Source organism: Amborella trichopoda, chromosome 8 (assembly GCF_054954075.1).
Source record: "Amborella trichopoda isolate Santa Cruz 75 chromosome 8, AtrichopodaSantaCruz75HAP2 v2.0, whole genome shotgun sequence".
NCBI classification, from domain to species: Eukaryota; Viridiplantae; Streptophyta; class Magnoliopsida; order Amborellales; family Amborellaceae; genus Amborella; species Amborella trichopoda.
In genome coordinates this window covers 29436020-29458894 of record NC_142343.1, presented here as the reverse complement: position 1 = coordinate 29458894, position 22875 = coordinate 29436020, and the positions used below count along the sequence as shown (strand labels likewise).

The 22875-nt window shown below is 35.7% G+C and overlaps 1 protein-coding gene across 9 annotated transcripts in view; it reads left to right on the top strand.

Annotated features, from left to right (window-relative positions):
• The first annotated feature begins 1091 nt into the window (after positions 1 to 1091).
• The window catches only part of LOC18423690 (Leucine-rich repeat protein kinase family protein), a 41221-nt gene continuing 19437 nt past the window's right edge, over positions 1092 to 22875 (top strand). For 4 of the 9 annotated variants that reach the window (XR_016060507.1, XR_016060508.1, XM_011629169.3 and 1 more), the window contains exons 1-8: positions 1092 to 1373; positions 2224 to 2752; positions 19032 to 19537; positions 19697 to 19829; positions 20169 to 20240; positions 20333 to 20401; positions 20667 to 20738; positions 21177 to 21245. Coding sequence is in view for 6 of the 9 variants with exons in the window: in XM_011629169.3 (XP_011627471.1) it covers positions 1310 to 1373; positions 2224 to 2752; positions 19032 to 19537; positions 19697 to 19829; positions 20169 to 20240; positions 20333 to 20401; positions 20667 to 20738; positions 21177 to 21245 (1514 nt within the window). In the remaining 3 variants the exon portion in view is untranslated. Of the gene's footprint in view, positions 1374 to 2223; positions 2753 to 18126; positions 18258 to 19031; positions 19538 to 19696; positions 19830 to 20168; positions 20241 to 20332; positions 20402 to 20666; positions 20739 to 21176; positions 21246 to 22875 lie in introns of those variants that run through there. The other 5 variants (XR_016060509.1, XM_020674321.2, XM_088873502.1 and 2 more) reach the window with 3 other exon arrangements.

The following is a 22875-nucleotide window of genomic DNA, read 5'->3' as shown; positions in this document are numbered from 1 at the left end:
TATAATTATTATTTTTAATTTTCAAATTTTTTTCCATCCATTCATGATCTTTATGTTAAAGATTATATATTATTTAAAAACTAGGATCAAATTATATTTTAAAGATATATGTATTTCCAAACCGCATTTCTACAATATGCACGCTGGTTGCATAGAAACCGTGTCCTATAAAAAAAAGGAAAGTATTGTATGGCCCTCGATTCACAAACCTATCTCGCAAGCAGCCCTTCTACTTTTATCTTTCAAATGGAATTCAATTTTCCCTAAAACTACAACATTCTCCCTCATTCCCTCCATCATCTCTTGTGCTACTTTTTTACATTGGCATCACCCATTATTCTTATCCTATAGTAAGTAAAAATGGGATTGGGATGAGGATATTCTTATGCGGTATAAGAGAAATTGTTGATGTCCAATTTCTTGTTAAAAAAACGAAAAGTGAAGAAAAAGGGAAGGGAAGGGAATATAATGCCTTTTGAAGAAATTTTTTTGAGAGGGGCTAATATGCTAAATGAATTTGAAACTTGGGGTCCATACAATATTTTTTTTTATTTTTTTTTAACACTGTTAAAATTTCTAATTTTCATAAATTCCTAGCTTTAGTTTGGTTTTATCAAGAAACCGAAAAGATAATCTACTCCCTCGGAAGTAGAATGTCTATTTTCTCAATTTGGTAAAACCCCACTTTGAAATAATTTTAGGACCCCAAAATTTGGAGATGTAACCTTTTCAACTTGTATATTAAAATCAATTAAAAAATCCTAATTGCATCTTTTATATCCTTGAAAAAATAATGTTTTGAGATTAAATAGTGACTATCCAATTTTTAGATGGTGAGATCTAAGTGTTAGAAAATTTAAATTTAAATTTTTCTAAGTAGCTCTCAAAATTTAAGATTCTGTCTTTTGTAAGGGAGTGAAAAGCAAACTATGCTCCTGAAGGAGCATAGTATACATGCCAAAAAGAAATGGAAAGTTTAAATTAAAGCAGGATTTATTTAGGTAGCTTCAAATTATGGAGGGTACATTTGGTCATGTAACGTCGCTAAAAAGGTCCGTTAAAGTGGGACGAAAAAGGGGCCTGCTAGAAATGACGGTTTCTTTTGGAGCTCATCAGCTCTCACTCTCTCTTCTTTCTCTCTCTTCGCACTTTGCAGAGACCACACTGAGCAAAGCTGCGTGCTTCTGATAACATCGCCGGTTTCTTCTCCTTGTGCTGCTTCTGGTTACTATTTTGAGATGAAGAAAGATCCCTAATTTCCATATTCTTCTTCTTTCTCCTTACTCTGAGTAGCTTTTGCGTCTCTCCGATGTTTGCCTTCTTCTTTCTCCTCTTCACTGCTTTAATTTACCATGTATTCGCACAAGTGCCTGGTACGCTTCACCTTTTCTTTAATTTTTACTTTCTTTCTTTTTTGTTCTTTTTTTTTTTTTCTATTTTTCTTTCTTCTTCTCTTTTTACTGTTTAAATACCTTTGCTGGCTTTTTTTTCTCTTAAGATGGAATCATATAGGCAAATTTGCACTCTTATTCTTCTAATTTGTTAAGGTAGCTTTGTATTTGTTAGTTACGATCTTTTATCTTCTTTTTTGTATGTGTTAGTTGTGAAATGCGAATATTAGGAGATCTTAACTAAGAACTAGTACTAGTGTAAATTATTATTATTATTTGTTGAATATGTTAATTAAAATATTTTATTAATGAAACCGTTGAGAATATAACTTTCTATTAGTTTCTTCAGTTTCTAATTTTTCTCTTCGGAAATTACAGAGATAAGCTACTCAAACTTCATTCAACTAAATGCACTATTTTTATTTCATTTCCATGTTGCTTTATAATAATTTGGCTAGTTTCTTGCTTTTTTGTATCTTAATATTAGCAGCAAGGAAATCTTAGTGAATCCATTTAGGTTAAACTTGGTAAACTGACTACATGTTATTTCATTTTGTCATTCTTTCAATATTTCAAGAATTTGATCGTAATCAATTAACTGCCTTTGCTTCTTACCCTGGTTTGCAGTTGATTTGTTTTCATAGGCATTCCAGTGAATTTCTTGCTGTTTTCTTGATAGTAATTCTCTAGGTAGTCGTAACTTATATTGATTAGACTATATGTTGTGTTTATTCATATTTTATAAGATACTGTGTACTATAAAGAGTTGCAAAATATCTGTTTGTTTTCATTGTTTTAATTCCTGCTGAACATTTTTTAATCTGTGGAGCAGGTTTTTTTAGCATTGACTGTGGGGGTACAGAAAAGTTTTTAGATGAAATTGGTCTGGAGTGGACTCCAGATAAATTAGTATGTGGAAATGCAGCAAATATATCTGTAGGCAGTGAGAATACGAAGCCGTACACCACATTAAGATATTTTCCTGCGGATTCCAGGAAATATTGTTATACATTAAGTGTAGAAGCCAGAAAACGGTACCTTGTAAGGGCATCATTTTTATATGGGAACTTTGACAGAAATGATGTTTACCCAAAGTTTGATATCTCCCTTGGGGCAACTCACTGGTCAACAATTGTTATTTCAGATGCTGATACATTAGAAGTTCGAGAGTTAATTTTCTTGGCTACTTCTCCTTCAATTAGCGTGTGCCTATCTAATGCATCAACTGGACAGCCATTTATTTCTACTCTTGAACTTCGGCAGTTTAATGGTTCTATGTATTATACAGATTTTGAAACTGCATCATATCTTAGTGTGTCTGCAAGAATAAACTTTGGTGCTGTGAATAATGATTCAGTGAGGTAAGTTGACCTTTGAATACCCTTATGAATTACACTTTTTCCATTATAATCAACTTCTTTTCATGAATGATGATTTAGTCAGGCATGCCTTCTTTCTGGAAATCATTATGAAATGTGACTTTTCCATTATAATTACTTTGATGTAGTAAGTAATGCTTGAATCAGATATTCTCACCTATAACAATCATAGTGGAATGTTTATTTTTCATTGCAACTTTCACATTATAGTGCCTTGTGGAAAATCCTTGGATTGCGGGATATAATGGTCATGATGGGGTGAACAGGCGGTAGCCATTATTTGGACCACAGTTTGCACCACAAGCGTTCAAGTTACAGTCATCTATGAGAGTGGTTTATTGGCTTATCAGCCTGGTGGATATGATGTTTATTGATAACGTTTCGAGAAACACAATTATCCAAACAATATGTTGTTCTATGTGCAGTTGTGCACCACATGATCTTGTGGAAATTGGGATTGTTTTTCCTTCTGCACAATATCTAGAGATCTATTACTTACCTGCAAGGTTTGTTTTGAAAGAACCGTGTTCAGATGTACTAGTATTCAATCTAACCAAATTTCTGATTAACTATTTTTTCTGATTCTTTAATCTTTTGAAACTAGTCTAGCAGGTTTGATACCAGAAAAACTGCCACATAAATATGAATGAATTAGTTGTAAACGTACTTGCTATTCTTTTCTTCTCTAATGGCTTCATAGATTTCATAAAAATAATTTGAAACAACATATGGATGAGGTTGATTGCTTTAAATTTATTTCCCTTGTGGAGTCTTTTTTGCCATACACAAAGGAAAAAATAGCAAAATGTATTGAGAGCACAAATCAGGCATGTAATTCCACCGTGTTAACTATTACAAATTTATTTAAGCATGGAAGTTGATAGCTAATGATATAATTCAGATTCTTGATGGCTAATGATATAATTCCGATTCTACTCCTAGTGTCTGATGGAGTAAGTGAGGAGTTTTCTAAGCTTATCAGTCTAGCAGGGAATGGGAACTTACTTGTGCAAAATCTTGAAGCCCAGGAACAATTGACAAGAAAATGATTTGTGTAAAGAAAATGAATAGAAATTATTCTCCATTAATACAAATCTGAGCAACTCTTTTGTGAAAAGGGTTCTTGAGTTATACATGCTATACACATTGACTCGACATTTAGGTGTGCTTTAATCAACTCCAAAGTTGTTTATATGGCAAGAAGGTTCTACTTCATGAGCTCTTAGATGTGGTACTAAATCAACAAAACACATAGTAACAAACATAGTAGCCAACATAGAGAGATTTTGAATTTGTATCCTCAATATTTTCACTCAAAAGTAAACATCCTAAACATGATCTGCAGTCTTCGAGTCTTCAGCTATTTAAGCAGTCTAATTCTTGTCCATCAACTTCTTTTTCTAGTGAATAATACCTTGAACATCTACAGAATATTGGTTGTTGGGAAGAGTCTTAAATCTTAATCAATTTCTCAATGGAACAAAATATGCAGAATTTTCAAAGTTAGAACACACTCTATGGAATTGAAAAGCTATTCTTCTTTCATCTTTTTCTTCCACTAGTGTTTTCGGAGCTGGATAATATTCTTTCATCATTCAAATACCTTTTAAATTAAAAATTACATTTCTTAACAATTGAATGATGTATCCTTAATTTACTATAAATGACAAAAATACCCTTCCTCTCACTTCTTCCCCGTCCTCAAAACAGGACAAAATGGGTTTCTAATTTGCCATGTAAATTGGTGAACTTCGCTCTTCTAATCTACTTTCAAATATGTGACTACTTGATCTTGGCTTAAGAGGTAGAAAGTCATGATCGTGTCTTCAACCTCTCCTTTTGTGTAAAATGATGACTACAAGTCCACAAATTTGTATGCGATGTAAATGCCCCAGTTAATAAGATGTTTAGAGGTTCCCAGTCATTTCTACCTAGTTACATCAGGATGGGCCCCACTTTTATCTATTGGTAGTTTGTCATTTTGATCGCTTGAAAAATTGCTTGCTTTATTGTCTCTAGGATGTTTATTTTTGATGGATAAAAAGATCCCCATATTTGATCATGTAACTCCATGCCTAACAATATAGTCTACATACATCATTACTGCTACAATTCCTTGAGAAGACCTTGTATGTCAAATAAGAGTTCTGAGTTGTTGTGGAAGTGAACATATACCATGGATACACTACAATTTTCAAACTAATGTTCCTCATTTTAAAGTTCTGAGGGTTCCGTTTTTATCTCTAATGTTCCTCATTTTAAAGTGCTGTATTTTGTCTGCAACTATGTTGTTGGTTCTTACTAGGTAATCCTTAGGGAAGCGAACATATACCATGGATACACTACAATTTTCAAACCAATGTCCGAGTGTTCCATTTTTTGCTCTAATGTTCCCCATTTTAACCTGTAAACTGCCGTATTTTGTCTGCAACTATGTTGTTGGTTCTTACTATGTAATCCTTAGGGAAGATAGTTAAAATATAGCAGCAAAAAATGAAAGGAGGAGAAAAATAAAGTAAATAGATGACGAGAGCAAGCTATCAGTGAGAGAAAATGAGGAAGACGACGTTGAGAGAGAGAGAGAGAGAGAGAGAGAGAGAGAGAGAGAGGGTGACTTTAGGTCATCTTGACTTCCAACATCTCATATTTATATTGGTTATAGAAAATTTAATTACTGTAAGAAGTCCTTAGAGACTTAAATAAAATATAATGACGGCTAAGCCTTCAATAATCACTCTCATGGTACTTTCCCTCAAGATGGTGCATAGATATCAATCATGCTCAACTTGCTTAAGATACCTTGTAGTTGATATTTGCCAACAACCTTTGTTAGAGTATCTGCTAGCTGATCATCTGTCTTCATATGAGGAAGACAAATTTTTCTGATAGCAATTCTTTCTCAAATAAAATGTCGGTCTACCTCCATATGTGTGGTCCGATCGTGCTAGACAAGATTGGGAGCTATACTAATGGCTGCCTTGTTATCACAATATTAGGACATTGATCCCTTCATAGGTAAACCAAGTTTCCATTATAAGATTTTTAATCACATCAATCACATGCATCATGAGCCATCGAACACAATGCTCTACCTCTGCACCTGACCGGCTACAACTGGCTGCTTCTTACTCCTCCAAATCACAAGGTTACCCCCAACTAGAGTGCAATAACCGATGTAGATCTATGATCCATAATATAGCCAGCCCAATCTGTGTCTGTCTAAGCCTCAAACTCATAAGTGCCCATGATTGGCAAACAATAATCCTCTACCTGGTGATGATTTTAAATATCGAAGACCTCTATAAGCAGTTTCAAGATGAGTAGTTCTAGGAGCACTCATGGACTAACTGTTCATGCTGATAGCATATGCAAATTCTTCGCGCATAAGTGAAAGATATTATCAATCTACCCACCAAACTTTGGAACATACCTACATCTGAAGTGCTTCACCCTATTTGTCATCGAGCTTGTTGATTTTGGTCCATAGGCATATGAACTGGTTTTGCCCCAAGTTTCCATGTTTCTTTGAGGAGGTCCGATACATACTTCCTTCAAGTAATAAAGATTCCTCTCTTACTTAGATTTGGCAGCTTCTATACCAGGAAAATATTTAATGGGCTAAGATCCATAATTTGTAATTCCCTTGCTAAAAACCTCTTAAGTTGTTGAATTTCTTTAAGACAATTCATGTTACAACAATATTATCCACATACACAATCAGGGCAGGGGTACTTATATTAGTATGTTTCATAAATAAAATATGATTAGCATGACGCCGAATATATCCAACTCTTTGGTGAGCACCATTAAACCTTTCAAAGCATACTTGGGAAGACTGCTTTAGTCCATAAATGGCCTTTACAATCTAACACTTTTCTTTGATTTCCAGGAGCCTTAATGAAAGTAGCGGCTATGTAGGATTCCCAGGGTGCAAATTAATTTTTTTTCTCTTTCTCCTTTATTAACGGGAGTAATTCTACCTACAATATCAAAAATTACATAGTGGAAGCAGAAAACAAAATCTACTACAAATTATGGATCTTAACTCTTACAGTCTTAAAGAAAAAACCTTTATTTCATAAACTAATTTAGTTACAAGTAGAATTCTACGTCAATAGGAGTCCTATTTCAAATAGGAATCCTAATACAAGTAGAAATCAAGAACAATAAATGAAGAATTAAGACTTAAAATAAACAAGAAAAGCTGGGAAGACATATCTGAAATTTGCCTAGGGTCACCCCTTAGGACTTAGCACAACCGACATTCGATTACCAGACTGATGATGCACTGATCCTTGGTCCTGCTTGATTCCTCCAATTGCGAGAAGCACCTATTCTGTGCCCTCACAAAAAACTGGGGCTGTGAGCATGGAACTGAAACCACTTGCCATCCTTTCAACTCAAAAACTAGAACCCAGAAGGCTGACTTGGCTGGGTATACCTCCTTTTTTGGCTAGCTTGGGTGGTCAATCGACCTTCTTTATGGCCCTACCTTAGGTAATGCGTCACCCTACCATCACAAAGAGAGAGTGAGGACTTGAGAGAGAGAGAGAGAGAGAGAGAGAGAGAGAGAGAGAGAGAGGAGAAAGGAGAGAGAGAGAGGTTTCGACATAAACTGTTGGATGGAATGAAGGGGGTGTCCCCCTTTATATAGCCCCTCAGGGCCTAGGGTATACCAACTTCTAATAGGACTTAAATCTGACCAAGGAATCCAAGGTAATCTGTGAGTTGAAGAGAAAGTTAAATCTGGGCCTTCCATTACTTAGATTAGCCATCATGATGAAGGAGGAATCTTAGTACTATTATCCCTTAGATCCTTGACCTGTATCCTCTTCTAATACAACTAGGATTAGGTTTGTTCATAGAATCCAAGTTCCTTAGAGAGCCCCAAGTTTCCTATACAGCTAGGATTAGGCTTAAACATATAATTGAAAACCTTAAACCTCTTTAAAACCATAAATCCTTTTTAGTAAATACCATATCCTTTTTTACTTATAAAATACCTCCTAAGATCCTCTTTCTCTCTCTGTATTAAGTAATTCCATTAGAATTAGGAGAGGGAGAGGAAGGAGGGACATGAAGGAAAACAAGTGGGGTATGTAGCCATCATAAGGCTCACGTCCCACACTTGTGGTGACATTGAAGTGGGGCCCTAGCCTTTGGCCCCATATGTGTGTACCATATTTTAAATGTCCCGATCAATAATAAATATCAAGAATGGTGTTGAAGTAATTTAAAAAAAATATAGTGAATTTTTAAATTGCTAAAAAATTAAATTAATTGAATTAGAAATGCACAAGGAATATATAAAATTTAGAAAGATATTTCTAGGGTTCAAAAAACCTTCTAGATCATATCAAAATAATTTTAGAAAAGGATTGGTACAAATGGGTCAGGAAAAATGGCATTTCTGAGGCACTCCATGTATGCTTGAAATACATGATCTTCAACTATCTCCTCAAACCAACTCAACGGGGCCCATGACTAGCAGTTAATTGCAGGGGCTCATGATCAACCCTTCAAAGCTAGCTAATAAATAGCGGAACCACAAATCTAATGTGTGGTTCGCAAGCTCCCTTTAAGAGCTATCTTATCCATAGGGATGCACATGCACATATCACTTTAGTGCTAGGGGGGACACTCTCTTATACTCATAAATACAAGTCCCTACTTTTCAGAATGCGGCTATCATGTGTCCATGCAGTGCGGTATTCGTTGAGGATTTGGCCCTTGCCCTCACACGCCGCAACTGCACATAAGAATCTTGATGGCTTCCTGGCTCTCATCATCATCCTTTGACATCTCTCTGACTTCAATAATGGATGACTCACTGAAACCTTCAATGGTAGTACTATGCCTAAGAGTAAGGGTTTTGAACATGACCTGGACCCGCCCAACCCATGGTTAGTCAACCAACTCCAATTGAAGTGTGAACATCCACTATAAGTATTTATTTTTACATGTTCTCAAGGCACAAAACCCAACTAATCCCCATGAAGGAAGCATTTTTGATGTCTAGTTGGTGACACAACCACTCCATGTTAGCTCCCAGAGACAAAAGGACTCGAAAAGAATTCATCTTAGCCACAAGAGTGAAGGTGTCTTGAAAGTCTATTCCATAAGTCTGAGTGAACCTCTTAGCAACGAATTGTACCTTGTATTTGTCAATTGTAGCATCAGCTCTGTGCTTTATTGTGTAAAACCATTTACAACCAACCAGCTTCTTCTCTTTAGGAGGATCTACTAGGTTCAAGTTCTAGTCTTCATTAGCACCCTAATCTCCTCGAGCATAGCCAATCATGAGCCCCTGCAATGACACTGTAGGTCATGGATCTTTGTTGGGCAGGATAAGAAAGTAATAGTGGATCATGGTTTTTGGGGCAAGTGGAGTGCCCTTATTGTCTCTACTTTTGACCCATTGATACCAATCCACTTCTAGTATATTTTATTTTGGTAATAGAAATGTTTTTATGATTTTTAAATATTTTTTAGAATTTTAAAATATTATTTCTGCTGTAATATTCATTAAAATGGTATTTCTGAAAGTTTTAGAACTTGAAATAATACATATGGGGCCAAGGATCAGCCCCACATGTATATGTATGTTTTTTTATGTGTGGAGCCTACGTGCCCTCCAAGGGGCCACACCACTTTTATAGCAAAAAAGTGGCATGCCAATTTTCTAGGAAGAAGGGGGGCATGCCCCATATTTTCTTTTCTTTTTTTGATTCAAGGTTTTAAATTAGTTAAAAAATAGGAAATCTTATTCAAATAGGATTTGGTTTCCTATTCTAGTGGGAGCTTTAGAATATATATTATCCTTGATTATGGGAGATCTAAATTATAATAAAGTTTGATTGTATTTCAAATTTAAATAGGAGTTGGATTTGAGTCAAAGTCTGAGGGGATGAGATTCCTATTTTCCACCCAAAATCATGATTTGTGGGATAGATGGCTTTGATTAAATCTTTCTGGCGCTACAGATTTCCTATTTACCCTAAAGATCAAAGCTAAAAATTGAATAAGGCATACTTAGGCTGGAATCCTATTCAAAATAGGAAATAGATTTTGTTCTATTCAAACAAGATTTGAGCTCACTCTCACATGACATCTAGATTTCTCTCATGCCCCAAGATCTCTCTCCCACATCTATTCTCTCAACCTCTCTCCTCCACGCCATATCTTTCTCTTTCTCTCTCTCTCTTGTATTAAAATTAAATCATGTGAACCCTCTTTGCCTTATAGAGAGTCACGCTACTCTCTCTGTCTCTCCTTTTGCTTTAATTAAAAGAAAGAAAGGGAGGAACTTTACAATTTTCAGTGAGGCTTGCTGTATTTTGGAGAAACGAAAGGATACAACCAACCTAGAGAGAGAGATCAACTCACAAGTTCAGCCTTATTTTATTTCCATAGGGTTTTTACGAACCCTAGTTGATTTTTGAGCTCCCTAAAACCCTAGAAAAAAAGTATTGCCTACAAAGCTTTTCTGTCTCTGAATTTCCAGCAACACCTAAAGGATTAAAAGTGCGCCATCAGTTAGGGAATCGGGTGTGGGGTGTACCAAGACCTGTGAGGGTAACTCTAGATGTCTTCTTGTAAGTCTTCCCAGCAGTTTTAATTAATTTTCAATATTATTTATTATTTTTTATGAATTTTCAGGAACTTGGATTATACTAACAACTATAGTGGAAGTTTGTTTAAAGCTCTTGGATAGTTTCTATTTTTTTTGGCAATGAAAATAAAGATCCTAGGTTGTATCTAGGGTATTATTTTAATTTACAGCAATATATAGTGGCTCATGTAACTGGAATTCAATTATATTGAATAAAAGATTTTTTTTTTTTTGAATTTAATACCTTGAGTTCCACATAATTACTCTTTACATGTATGGCTTGAGGGGTAGTTGTTGACAAGTTAAGAATTTAAATGCCATTGCCAATCGTCATCCTCATTTCTAAATCCTGAAAGGCACAGTGAGAAGGAAAGGTCACACTACAATTAAGAATTTTGGTAATATTACTGACAAACAGTAAATTTATAGCAAAGCTGGGAACACGAAGCACTGATGACAGTGACATTTTAGGAGAAACATTTGGAGTATCTTTTCCAGCATTAAATGAAAAAGACACATCAGAAATCTTGACTTTGTCTGTACCATAACAAAAGGAATAAGAAGAAAATAAGGAAGACATTCCAGTTATGTGGTTGGATGCTCTTGATCAATAATCCAGGATTGTCTAGGTGGAGTAAGGGAGACATGATTCTTATAAACATGAGCACTTGAGTGTGCAAAGGATGAAGTTGAGGTAGTAGATGGGCCTCCTAACTATGTAAACAACCTGTGAAGGCTTTCAGTCTCCTCTTTAGGGCCTCGTATCATCTCCTTTTAAGCAGACAATGGGGATTGTGATGCCTGATTTGTACTTGCAGCAACTGAATTAATAGTGGATGAATCATTGTGAACAAGGTTTAAAAAACAGGATCGGTGACTCGAATCGGTCACACCCATACCTGTGTCGGATCGGACAATTGGTGCATCGGATCGGAGAATCGGCAGAATGAACAATATTTATCTAAATTGTTTTCAAAAAATCACTATATTCTCTAAAAATAGTGTTCTTTAAGTTTCTAAATGTATTTAGGAGTGATGCATTATGTACTTTGTTTACTTTGTAAAACTAGGTGAATACTGAGACGCTGTTTTCCTATCTGGATGTCTTTATAATTGCTAATTATAATATTGTATCAAAATAATTTAAAAATATTAGAAAACACTTCCATATTAAAAGATTAAAAAAATTCCTATATGAAGTAAAATTAGTTCACATCAAAGTATCAAATATTTATTAATTCTCTTTACTCATCCAAAATTATCACAACCTAACTAATTGTAATATTATGTACTGAAATTGAAATTGTTGGCTTATAAATTTATATTTTATAATTATTTTACTATACAAATAAGAACAAATCTAAAATATTTTATAATACCATATAATTTAAAAAATCGTATTTACAACTATAAGAAAAAATAATACAATGGATATTTATGATACAAATAAATTAATAAATAAAATACAAGATTTGCTTATCAATGTATAATTATTAATATTATAATAAATATGATTAAAAATTATTAAAAATTCTTCCATATCATGTGATTAAAAACAAAAATAAAACCCCTAATAAATTTTAATGTAATTATATTTACATGATTATACTGACATAAGTTTGACAAGTTATTCAGATAAATAAACAATAATAAGTTTAATATAGTTATACTAATTTTTGTATATTAATTAAATAGAATTTTTTTTTGTAATTATATGTAATTAAAACTTAACTATATATACTTATATTTTTTATATTATAAAAAAATTATTAATCTAATAAATAAATAAATTTTGTAGATTATTTAGATGAATATAAGTACAAGCATATGTGTAGACGAAAGCTATGCATTAATATATGATGCACTTGTTTTGGAAATGTAGAAGGCTAGAATAGTTGCACATCCAAGGATTTGGCACAATGAATATAGTATAAAAGGGTGACCTCAATTGTATGAGTAAGAAACGGCTCATGTGAGGTAAGCATGGCGTGAGAGTAGGGGTGGTTAGTTACGATAGTAATAATGGTGGGACTTGTTAAAGCATTTTTTATACGAAGATCATTCAAACTTTTGATTCATATTGTACCGTGATGTCACATTGTATCGAGTCCGCCGGTTCATGGCGTCATAATACCGATTCACTGTAGCGACATGTCCTGATCCGTTTTATGGTTGGATCTAGAACGGTGCAATTGATACCCGATCCGGATCGACCTATTCTGGATCGGTTTACCGATTTTTAAACACTGATTGTGAGCATTAAATTGACTTGGACGGTTGAATTTAGATGGTTGGACCCCTAATCAGATCCCATGAACAACACTACCACAATGGTTACACTTTCACATACTTTTATCACCTTGATTAGGTATCTTTATTTCAAAAATTATTAAATTACGAACACAATGGGAAGATAGCAGTAGAAGGAACTGTTGGCATAAATGAAGGCGGAGGTCATGAATAGTCATGAATACATTTACAGGATTAGGATATCAGTAGGGAAAGAAGCTTTGAAGAGGATGACGATAGAAAAGGCTTTAAAACCAAATTGTATCCTGATAGAGGTTTGAAAATGCATGGGAGAGATTGGCATTTATTGGCTGACCAAGTTATTCAACAAGGTGTTGAGAATAAAGAAAATGCTAGATGAGTGGACGAAAAGTACTTTAGTACCTATTTACATGAACAAATGAGATATAAAGAATTGTGTGAACTATTGAGAGATCAAACTTATGAGCCACACTATGAAGCTGTAGGAGTGAGCGACATGTCCGGATCTGTTTTATGGTCGGATCCAGAACGGTGCAGTCGATACCCGATCCGGATTGACGCATTCTGGGTCGGTTTACCGATTTTTTAAACACTGATTGTGAGCATTAAATTGACTTGGATTGTTGAATTTAAATGGTTGGACGCCTAACTAGATCCCATGAACAATGCTACCACATTGGTTACACTTTCACATACTTTTATCACCTTGATTAGGTATCTTTATTTCAAAAATTATTAAATGACAAACACAATGAGAAGATAGCAGTAGAAGGAACTGTTGGCATAAATGAGGGCGGAGGTCATGAATAGTCATGAATACATTTACAGGATTAGGATATCAGAAGGGAAAGAAGCTTTGAAGAGGATGAAGATAGGAAGGGCTTTAAAACCAAATTGTATCTTGATAGAAGTTTGAAAATGCATGAGAGAGATTGGCATTTATTGGCTGACCAAGTTATTCAACAAGGTGTTGAGAATAAAGAAAATGCTAGATGAATGGACGAAAAGTACTTTGGTACCTATTTATATGAACAAATGAGATATAAAGAATTGTGTGAACTATTGAGGGATCAAACTTATGAGCCACACTATGAAGCTGTGGGAGTGAGCGACCTGTCCGGATCCGTTTTATGGTCGGATCCAGAACGGTGTAGTCGATACTCGATCCGGATCGACCGATTCTGGATCGATTTACCGATTTTTTAAACACTGATTATGAGCATTAAATTGACTTGGACGGTTGAATTTAGATGGTTGGACGCCTAACCAGATCCCGTGAACAACGTTACCACAATGGTTACACTGTCACATACTTTTATCACTTTGATTAGGTATCTTTATTTCAAAAATTATTAAATGACGAACACAATGGGAACATAGCAGTAGAAGGAACTGTTGGCATAAATGGGGGCGGAGGTCATGAGTAGTGATGCATACATTTACAGGATTAGGATATCAGAAGGGAAAGAAGCTTTGAAGAGGCTGAAGATAAGAAAGGCTTTAAAACCAAATTGTATCCTGATAGAGGTTTGAAAATGCATGGGAGAGATTGGCATTTATTGACTGACCAAGTTATTCAACAAGGTGTTGAGAATAAAGAAAATGCTAGATGAATGGACGAAAAGTAGTTTGGTACCTATTTACATGAATAAATGAGATATAAAGAATTGTGTGAACTATTGAGGGATCAAACTTATGAGCCACACTATGAAGCTGTGGGAATGAGTGACATGTCTGGATCCGTTTTATGGTCGGATCCAGGATGGTGCAATCTACCCGATTCTGGATCGGTTTACCGATTTTTTAAACACTGATTGTGAGCATTAAATTGACTTGGACGGTTGAATTTAGATGGTTGGACGCCTAACCAGATCCCATGAACAACGCTACCACAATGGTTACACTTTCACATACTTTTATCACCTTGATTAGGTATCTTTATTTCAAAAATTATTAAATGACGAACACAATGGGAAGATAGCAATAGAAGGAACTGTTGGCATAAATAGGGGGGCGGAGGTCATGAATAGTCATGAATACATTTATAGGATTAGGATATCAGGAGGGAAAGAAGCTTTGAAGAGGATGAAGATAGGAAAGGTGTTAAAATCAAATTGTATCCTGATAGAGGTTTGAAAATGCATGGGAGAGATGGGCATTTATTGGCTGATCAAGTTATTCAACAAGGTGTTGAGAATAAAGAAAATGCTAGATGAATGGACGAAAAGTAGTTTGGTACCTATTTACATGAACAAATGAGATATAAAGAATTGTGTGAACTATTGAGGGATCAAACTTATGAGCCACACTATGAAGCTGTGAGTGAGTGTTTGAGCACTGACTAAGGCTTGAAACAAGTGTATCAGAAAACGACTTCGGTTTTATACTAGGGAGGTCAACAACTAAGGCTATTTTCTTACTTACGCAACTGATTAAGAAGTTTAGGGCGAAGGGAAAAGATCTCCACATGGTCTTTATTTATCCAGAGAAATCTTATAATAGAGTACCTCGAGCTCTGATTTGGTGGATGCTGGAAAAGAAAGGAGTCTCCAGACACCACATCGACTTGATGAGAGATATGTACGAGGGAGTGCTAATTAATATACGGACAACTAGTGTAGAGACAAGTGAGTTTTTAGTGATAATAGGTCTACATCAGGGGTCAACATTAAGTCCATACCTCTGTCTTAGTTATGGACGACTTAATTTACCTACAAGATAAGATACCGTGGTGTACGCCATATTGTTGATCGTTGAGACCCAAAATGACGTCAATAGAAAGTTAGAACTTTGGAGGGATGCTTTAGAAATTAAATGGTTTAAAATTAGTCGGACTGAGACAGAGTAGATGGAATGCTAGTTTAGTAATAATAGGAGTGGAGACGAGGAAGTAGTTAAGATTGACAGCTAAGAAATACAAACAAGAGCTCACTTTTGATATCTTGGGTCAATAATCTAGGAAAATGGAGAGATTGAGGAAGATGTCGTACATAGAATTAAAGCTGGGTGGGTGAAGTGGAGATATGCAACTAGAGTTTTATGTGATCATTACATACCAATGAAGTTGAAAGGCAAGTTCTATAGGATAGCTGTGAGACCATCTTTGCTTTATAGGGCGGAATGTTGGACGGTCGAGAAACAAGATATCCATAAAATAGGTCTATAGCTGAGGTGAGGATATTGAGATGGATGAGTGGCAAGACAAGAAGGGATATAATTCGGAATGATTACATTTTGGAGAACTCAAGTGTGGCACCAATATGAGATAAGATGAGAGAAAATAGACTTAGGTGGGCTAGCCATGTGTAGCATAGACCCAGTATAGCGCTTGTTAGGAGGTGCGAGTTAGTTCAAGTGGAAGGCCAAAAAGGGCAAGGGATAGGCCCAAATGGACATCGTTGGAAGTAGTGAGAAAACGATATGGGGACTTATGGCCACACACTAAAGAAATGGCCCTTAATAGAGCAGAACTGCGGACCAGGATTCGTGTACTTGACCCCAATTAGTTAGGAAAATGCTCTGATGATTATATTGATGATGATGATAATGATTAAGCCTCTTTATGCATTTTTGAATCCGACCTCCTCATTGTTTCTAAGAGGAAAGGTTGCTGAAGAAAGAGCAGATTGATCAACTCCTTGATGAAGCAGCATGACATTTTTTTGTCTCTCTTCATTTTGAACAAAGGAATACACTTGGTTAATTGGCCGAAAGGTATCTCTACTGAGTATTTGAACCCTGTCTAATTCAAAATCTAGGTTAAACCCGCAAAAAACTCAAAAGTATGATTTCGTTTGGCAAGCTCTTTCTATTTCTCACCAGCTATCTTACATGATGGTTTGAACATTTGATAGTCACTTCTTGAAGAATATTAAGCGAGATACCTCTCCCCCTGTTGAAGATGGGAAATTTATTGACTCAGTTGATACGCTCGAGCCACATTCTTGCTTTGAGAGTAAGTTTGATATATGGAGTCCCAAATCTCTTTTGAAGTTTGAAGAAACAAAAAACCCTAATAATTGATGGCTGCATCGGGTGTAACAACCAATAAATAACTGTCAGATTTTCAATTTCGCATTTCTCATGTACTAAATCTATTTCTTCGGGTTCAGTAATCTTACCATTGATATACACCAACTTTCGTCTTCAATCGATGAATATTTTAGCAGATTACGACCACTTTAAATAATTTTTTCCATCAAGTTTGACAACAGTAATATGCAATCCAAGGTTTTCGCAGTAGATATCCATATGGGAGGTAACACCTGGAGTACTATTGAAGGTGGAAGAGTGCCCTAAATCACTCAGCTTAGACATATTGGCCACACATAGCCTGAAAATACAAAGGGACTCTGATCAACACCACCAGCCACTCAAAAATACTTTGAAATGGATTTGAGATCATTCGTACGTGGGATCTCCAAAACAACTGAGTTTCACAACTTAGAAACAATGATTTGATCTATAAGTGATCCCAGGTCTAACAACAAACATTAACATCATCGAACCATGACAACCATATCTGGGGTTTATGATCCCACATCAAAAGCTTGACGAAACAACCATGAAACTTGGGGTTTTTTTTTTTATTTCAGACCTTTTCTCAGTTTTAGGGTTTCGAACCCCATTTTTTCTTCGCAGATCTAGGTTTTTTTGGTTATACAGCTTTGGAAGTCCTTCGTATGGCCTAATTACATTTTTAGGGTTTCATGAAGCTTCTTGATTCCATACGAAGTTAAAATACAACAAGAAATAATGAAAGAGGAGAAAAAGAGAGAAAATGAGACGTTGAGAGAGGAAGAAAGAGGGGGTTTCGTTAGGTCATACTGACCTCCATTACATCTCATATATATTAGCTATAAAAGTTTAAGTACTATACGAGAATGCTCTTCTAGTAGAAAGAAGGACAAATAAGTCCTCAGAGACTTAAAATACAATTTAATAATGACTAAGCCTTCACTAATCACTCTCACGGCGAAGATATGCATATACCTCCTCAAGGAGACTTACTCCCTAGGTAAGATATGGGTAGACCTCCTCTAGCTGATATAATTGGAATACAAAACACTTCCCATTGAAGGAGGCCATAATTTAGATGTGGAAATTGAAAATACAAATTTAAATGTGGGCATCTTGGTAGTTGTTGCAAATGTTTCTGAAGTGTCCACTCTATTTCCTTGATTAAAGCCTTTGGTCATCAGTCTTTCTTTATAGCTATTGATGCTATCTTTTGAGTTCCACTTAATATTTGCATCATTTGCAGCTCTCAGTTTTATTTCTATCTAGGAGTATAGCCAATTCATGTTATTAATCTGGGTTATATATATGATTATTCTCCCATTGCATCCTGCTAACTAGGTTGAGTGACACCTTTTGGAACCTCTTGGGTTCATTTAAGCATGAAATAAGAGCATGTGACACACTAAGATGAAGAGCAAAAGTACTTAGAAATAGATCTTTGGGGTATTTGATGTGAGTGGGCTCTTGAGTTTCAGTTTGTAACAGAGAGATTCAGGGGATGCTTTTTTTATTCCTTTTTGAAGATGACTATTCCTAATTCTGAGCAGACGAATCCAAAGCGGCTACCATTTGTCTTTGACAGCAGTATGTATGAATCCAAGAATCTCCTATTGAATTATCCCTTTTCTAATAATCATGGCTTTCTGCAGTTTTAAGACCCTGCTGTCAGCATTTCTTGAAAACATTCTAGTTGCTTCTATAATTATGCTGAGAATTGATATGTTCATCCATTATAGGCATTGTCTCTCTCTTCATTGAATTTTTCATTCTCCTTCCTACAAATCTCTAATCCAACAGGCCTTGAGATAATATTCTTTTTTGGTTGAATCATAGCATTGATTAACCTTTTAAATGAGTACAAATAATATATAAAAGTACGCATCATAAAGGTGGTACTTATATCTTTTTCAGATTCTATGTAAGCTGAAAGTTAAAACACTCAAACACCCAAACTTGAGTGTACTTAGACATTTGGATACTTATCAATGATATGCTGAGTTTGTTTTGGCATGATCAAACAGGTTGCAACCAATATTTGATGCGGTTCAATGTTGTTGTACACCTAGTTTAAATCTTTCTGTGTGAGTGGGTGCTTGCGTGCTTGCACGTGAGTGCGTGCATGTGACTTGTCACCTATGGTATATGGGAGTGAAAGTGTTCCGGTTTTTGTATCTCCAGGCAAAATTTCTTATGTACTGAAACTACATTTTAGTGGTATACTTTGAGAATTAAAATCAAGCCAATAATTGTATGAACAATTTGACTTAATTGTTCATGGGAAGCATTTTGTTCTCTTTGCCTCGTGGAATTAATTTAAAGCTTTCATTACCAACGGTAGTAAATCAATGTACATTTCAGATATCCGGATGATCCTTTTGACAGAATATGGGAGTCTGACTCCATTAGGAAAGCAAATTTTCTTGTTGATGTTGCTGCTGGAACTTCTAAAATATCAACTACAACGCCGATTAATGTTAACCGAGATGAGAGACCTCCAGAGAAAGTGATGCAAACTGCTGTTGTTGGTCGGAATGGACTGTTGAATTATCGGTTGAACTTGGATGGATTTCCAGGGTTTGGTTGGGCATTCTCGTACTTTTCAGAAATTGAAGATTTGGGTGCAAATGAGAGCAGGAAATTTAGGCTGAAGCTTCCAGGTTATCCTGATATCACCAAAGCAACTGTTAATATTCAAGAAAATGCGCAAGGGAGATACCGGTTATATGAGCCTGGATTTACCAACTTATCCCTCCCTTTTGTCTTAACATTTTCTTTTGGTAAAACAGCTGATTCATCTAGGGGTCCCTTGCTGAATGCCATGGAGATAAATAAGTATCTGCAGATAAATTTTGGTTCTCCTGATGGTATGGTGTAACAGGCTTTTTCTTATTCCTTTCGAATATCGAGCAAATGATGTATTTCTGAAATCTCCATGATTCAATTGCAGCATCTGTTTTTCAGAGTCCATTTAAACATTGAGAAACTGCCATATTATGTCTGAATTATCTTTTGTTTGGTTGCAGCTGCAGTTATTTCTGGTTTAACTTCACAATATCCTCAAGCTGATTGGGCTCAAGAAGGTGGTGACCCCTGCTTGCCAGTTCCGTGGTCCTGGTTGCAATGTAGTATGGATGCACAACCAAGGATATTTGCAATGTACTTCGCTCTCTCTCTCTAAATTAACAACATGCTGAGAAGCACATGCATTTCTTACTCTCTCGCTCTGTGTGAGCGGACGTGTGCGTGCACATGCACCTTTGCGTGTGCCTCTGTGTGTGTGTGTGTGTGTGCGCACATGCATGTGCTTGCACACATGCATTTGCACGTGCACATCTTTATGTATGCGTGTAAGCTTCTTTGAACAAAGTGCCTTTTTCTTGTTGGTAAAAAGAAGTAGAATCGTTATTTTTAATGTTAAATGTGCAGTAGCTTTGAAGAACTTCTCTTAATGCAGTTTACAACTTTTAAACTTTGTTCTGTCTTGCAATTTTGCAGTTTGCTGTCTAGAAAGAACTTGCCAGGAAATATTCCTTCCAAAATATCAAAATTGACAGGCCTGGTTGAATTGTGAGTAATATGCTTCTCTTTCTAGCTTTCTTTTGTTGCACTTGTGGTCATATGTCATTTCCTGATACAATGTTGTCATATACTGATTTCAGATGGCTGGATGGCAATTCGCTCAGTGGTTCAATACCTGATTTATCTGATTGTACCAATCTCCGAATCATGTAAATAAATGTTATTTAAGTGAAACTATACCATGACGTATGCAGTATACAAATAATATGCTGCATGTAACATCAACTGTGTTGTTGTCAACAAGAGACGGTTGAGCTGAACCGTTCCTCCCAATCATTGTAGACAATGGTTGAGGCTATATGCAACATATTGCTTGTATGCTATGTGTATCATAGCATGCAATCCCAATAAATGATATATTGGATGTTTAAATGTTTTCCAACATTTTAAAATATGCTATTTATTTTTCTGCAGTCATCTCGAGAACAACCGGTTGACAGGTGCACTACCTTCATTTTTGACAGGCTTACCAAATCTGGCTGAACTGTAAGTTCAAACTTTGAGGTTATAAATTCTGTGTTATTTGGTTGCAGGTCCTCTTAAAACATTGGCTCTGAAGTGTCTTCTTTTTTCTTTTTATTTTTTTATTTTTTTCACTGGAGGATATGACTTCTATGGTTTTTTTTGTTAAAGACTTTTTGTTTTATGGACTATTTTGGTCTTAGAAGGGTGATGACCTTAAAGTTTCCCTTAACCTGTCCCAAGCCCGGTTAAAGGAAGGCAGCGAACGTAAAACTTTGCCAAAACTTTTCAAGAGGCGGATTGGAATTCATGTAGCCGACCCAAATTAGTTGGGAAAAGGCATTAATGATGATGATGAGACTATTGAGCTTTTCACCTTTTCATGAACTGTAATTGTTTCTTCTAAACATTTTTGCAGTGATCCATGGGTTCAGATAATTTCTTGTATGATGATATTTTCAGATATGTACAGAATAATTTGTTATCTGGAAGAGTGCCTCGGGGTCTTCTTGACAAGAAAGTGGTTATCAAGTACGTATTTTCTTCTTTGCCTTTCTAAATAGACGTGCTAAATAATTAAGGGACCATATTCCGATAATATGCTAAATTATATTGATTACTAGAATTACAAGCCCTAAGCAAATGCAAAAAAAGAAATATTGTTGTTATATTGTTGGTGTAGTTACTATATTTTCTTGTTGTTGAAGTTATGTTCAACTTAAAAATTTCTATTCCATTCATACCTGGTATTTTACTGTTCATTAAATAACAGATTTGGTGCTTTTGAGGAATATGAGGGTTAGTGATGCATGGTCTTCATCCAAGTATTAGTTCATGTGGCTTCACTACTAACTATGTAGTTACACGCTTTTAGCAACACCTTATTGAATTGATCTTTTTTCTTTTATTTTTTTATTTTTAATTTCCTTCTTTCCTCTTTGAAATGAATCTGTGTTTTCCATGATAGATAGTATTTGGGGGTTCCCTGGTTAAAACGAATGGAGTACTACTTCCATAGTTTTTTTAGTTGCAGGATATTATGGTAGATTCTGAATAGTTCTGTGCTTCATGGGACACTCAATGCTCATCAACCAAAAATGCCAGCAAGGCATAGATTGCAATTTCAACTACCTCCAAACTCACCATTGTATTGACATTATGATTACATTCTTTATGCTAATGACAAACTGCATTACGTTGTTTTATCCACAAGAATATAGGATGTTTCTACATATATTTCCAAATTCCTGTGGGAGGTACCATCTTATCACACTAAGAAAAGCTCTTAATTGTTGATGAACTAAAGAAGTGACCATGGAACTTCACTGTTCCTGTGTTAGTTCATAGTGCAATTGTGTTTTTGTCTTCTCATCTCTTAGAACCCACTATTGATGCTGATTCTGGATTGCCATCACATCATCCAACTTGAATTGAGATAAAACACAGTAAAGGCTTCTTGTCATTCCTTCTTCCGAAGGCACAACAAATAACATCTAAAAAACAGTGGATGAGTGTACTTAAAATACATCTTACAAGGGTCATATATGAGCTAAAATATGCTACATGTTGACTAAAAATGCTTTTGGAAAATTAATGACTGACATGAGACCCTAAACGATATTGGGGTTTGTAGCCTTTAATAGCTGTGAGAGCATGTAAATAAGAATTATAGTGGGATAATACACTTCAGTGAGGATGCGTGTATTGGTTGACTGACCTATAGTTTGCCAGTCTATGACCTAGTTCATTTCTAAAACCCTTACCCCTGGGCATATGGCACTACCAAAGAGGGTTTTCGATAGTCATCCCTTGTTGATGTTAAAGAAATGCCTAGGGATGTTTTGTAGGCCAAAAGAGCTTTGGGGTCTCCTATGTGCGGATGTACGCTTGTGTGAGTGAGGGCTAAATCCATAAAAAACTTCTGCATGGCATGTACACATGACAACTACATTACTGGGAAGCAACCCTAAAAAGGGATATGTGTACGTGTGCATAGATAAAGTTCCCTTTGCACTATTGTGATATGCGCGTGTATCTTGCTCTTAAGAGGGGGACCTGTAACCCACATTCTGGGGACCGTGGTTCAACTATTTATTGGCCATCTTTGACGAGTCAATCATGAGCCCTTGCATGAGACTGTCGGTCATGGGTCTCGTTGGGT